The sequence below is a fragment of the Limulus polyphemus genome, unplaced genomic scaffold (assembly GCF_000517525.1).
Source record: "Limulus polyphemus unplaced genomic scaffold, Limulus_polyphemus-2.1.2 Scaffold91952, whole genome shotgun sequence".
In the NCBI taxonomy this organism is placed as follows: domain Eukaryota; kingdom Metazoa; phylum Arthropoda; class Merostomata; order Xiphosura; family Limulidae; genus Limulus; species Limulus polyphemus.
In genome coordinates this window covers 1,178-2,539 of record NW_013757548.1, presented here as the reverse complement: position 1 = coordinate 2,539, position 1,362 = coordinate 1,178, and the positions used below count along the sequence as shown (strand labels likewise).

The 1,362-nt window shown below is 33.1% G+C and overlaps 1 protein-coding gene across 1 annotated transcript; it reads right to left on the bottom strand.

Moving 5' to 3' along the window:
- Nucleotides 1-460: 460 nt before the first annotated feature.
- LOC106477891 lies at nt 461-1,084 on the bottom strand (the record flags this gene model as incomplete). Its single annotated transcript, XM_013938410.1, has 2 exons — nt 461-826; nt 1,049-1,084. Coding segments are annotated over 2 exons (402 nt in total), but the record flags the coding sequence as incomplete, so codon positions are not given.
- Between the last annotated feature and the right edge of the window lie 278 nt (nt 1,085-1,362).

Sequence of the window (1,362 nt, the reverse complement as noted above, 5' to 3'; positions counted from 1 at the left end):
AATCTATCTTTTTTACACATTGCTGTAAACTTTGCTTATCTCTTGTTTTGAACAACGTAAAGTTCAAATTTTAAACTGTTCTGGTAGAAAATATTTAACGATCGAACTACCAGTGTCACAAAATAACATGATGAACACCTTCAAGAACAAAATTTAATTTTTATACTATCCTGCTATGTTTCCAGGTAAGATAATAAAAAGAAACACAAAACTTGACGTTTCTTTTGTTTACATATTAAAAGGTGAATGTATATGAAATGAGTGGAGAACATCATTTTGAACTTTATTAGAAGTGAGCACCGTATAAGGATATTTCGGTTAGTAAAATGATTTTATTGTTCAAATACACACATATATATATACAGAACAGTTATGAAATGACAAAATTCATTAACGAAATCCTAGGATATACTCTGCTTATTAATCCGTTTCCTTTTGTTGACAACTTAGTGTGTCACTCTTATTGTTTGCTGATAACTGCATAAGCTCTAGCGATGTCTTCATCAGTTAAGAAGGGAGCTTTCTCGACTCCAATGTTGTTATTGAGATAGTAGAAATCAGGAGCGTAATTACAAGGTACGGCTTCATCTGGGAAAGCACATGTAAAGCTCATCTGATTGAAGATGGTCTGATTACCACAGAAGAAGCTCCAATGTCCGACACTTAGGTCCCCATTAGCGAGAGTCTGACAGATGTGGAAGATCTTACAATCGTTGGAAACATCAGCGTAATAGCCCGAGGGAAGACCATCGCAAGAGAAGCCGGTTGTGATTTCTCCAACAATAAACTCAGATCCAGGTGGAAGTTCGAAAGCTGTACGTTTAGCCTATTGAAGAACAGATTAATATTTGATTTGATCAGAATTGAAGCCGAACATATCTAAATGCCACTATGGAAACTACACAGATGTTACAAGTACATAGTCAAACCTCTAATAACTGTATTGATAAGGTAAGCCTAGGTTATAAAGTGTATTGAAGTTTATATATAAAGGAAATGGAAAACTTAATACTGTCTATTTGATATAAATCAGAGAATATCAACATACCAGTAATGCGTTAACAGCAGCAATACAGAAAGACAGCTGAAAAAGAAATAAACATTTTAAACTACACAAAATTAGGATATAGCTGAACAGAAATCTATCTTGGCGAAATGTTTAGTATTTTAGTTTTATAACCATAATCATACAACATATAACCGAGCAGAAACAAACGAACACAATATTCAAACTAAAGACTGCTACCTACCGTTAAAAATTAAATACTTCATAGTGGCTGAAGATTTCTTTTGAAACAGGAAACTAGTGAAAGAGACAAAACAAATCAAAGTAAAATGTAAGCTAATCTAACAAGTTTTCTT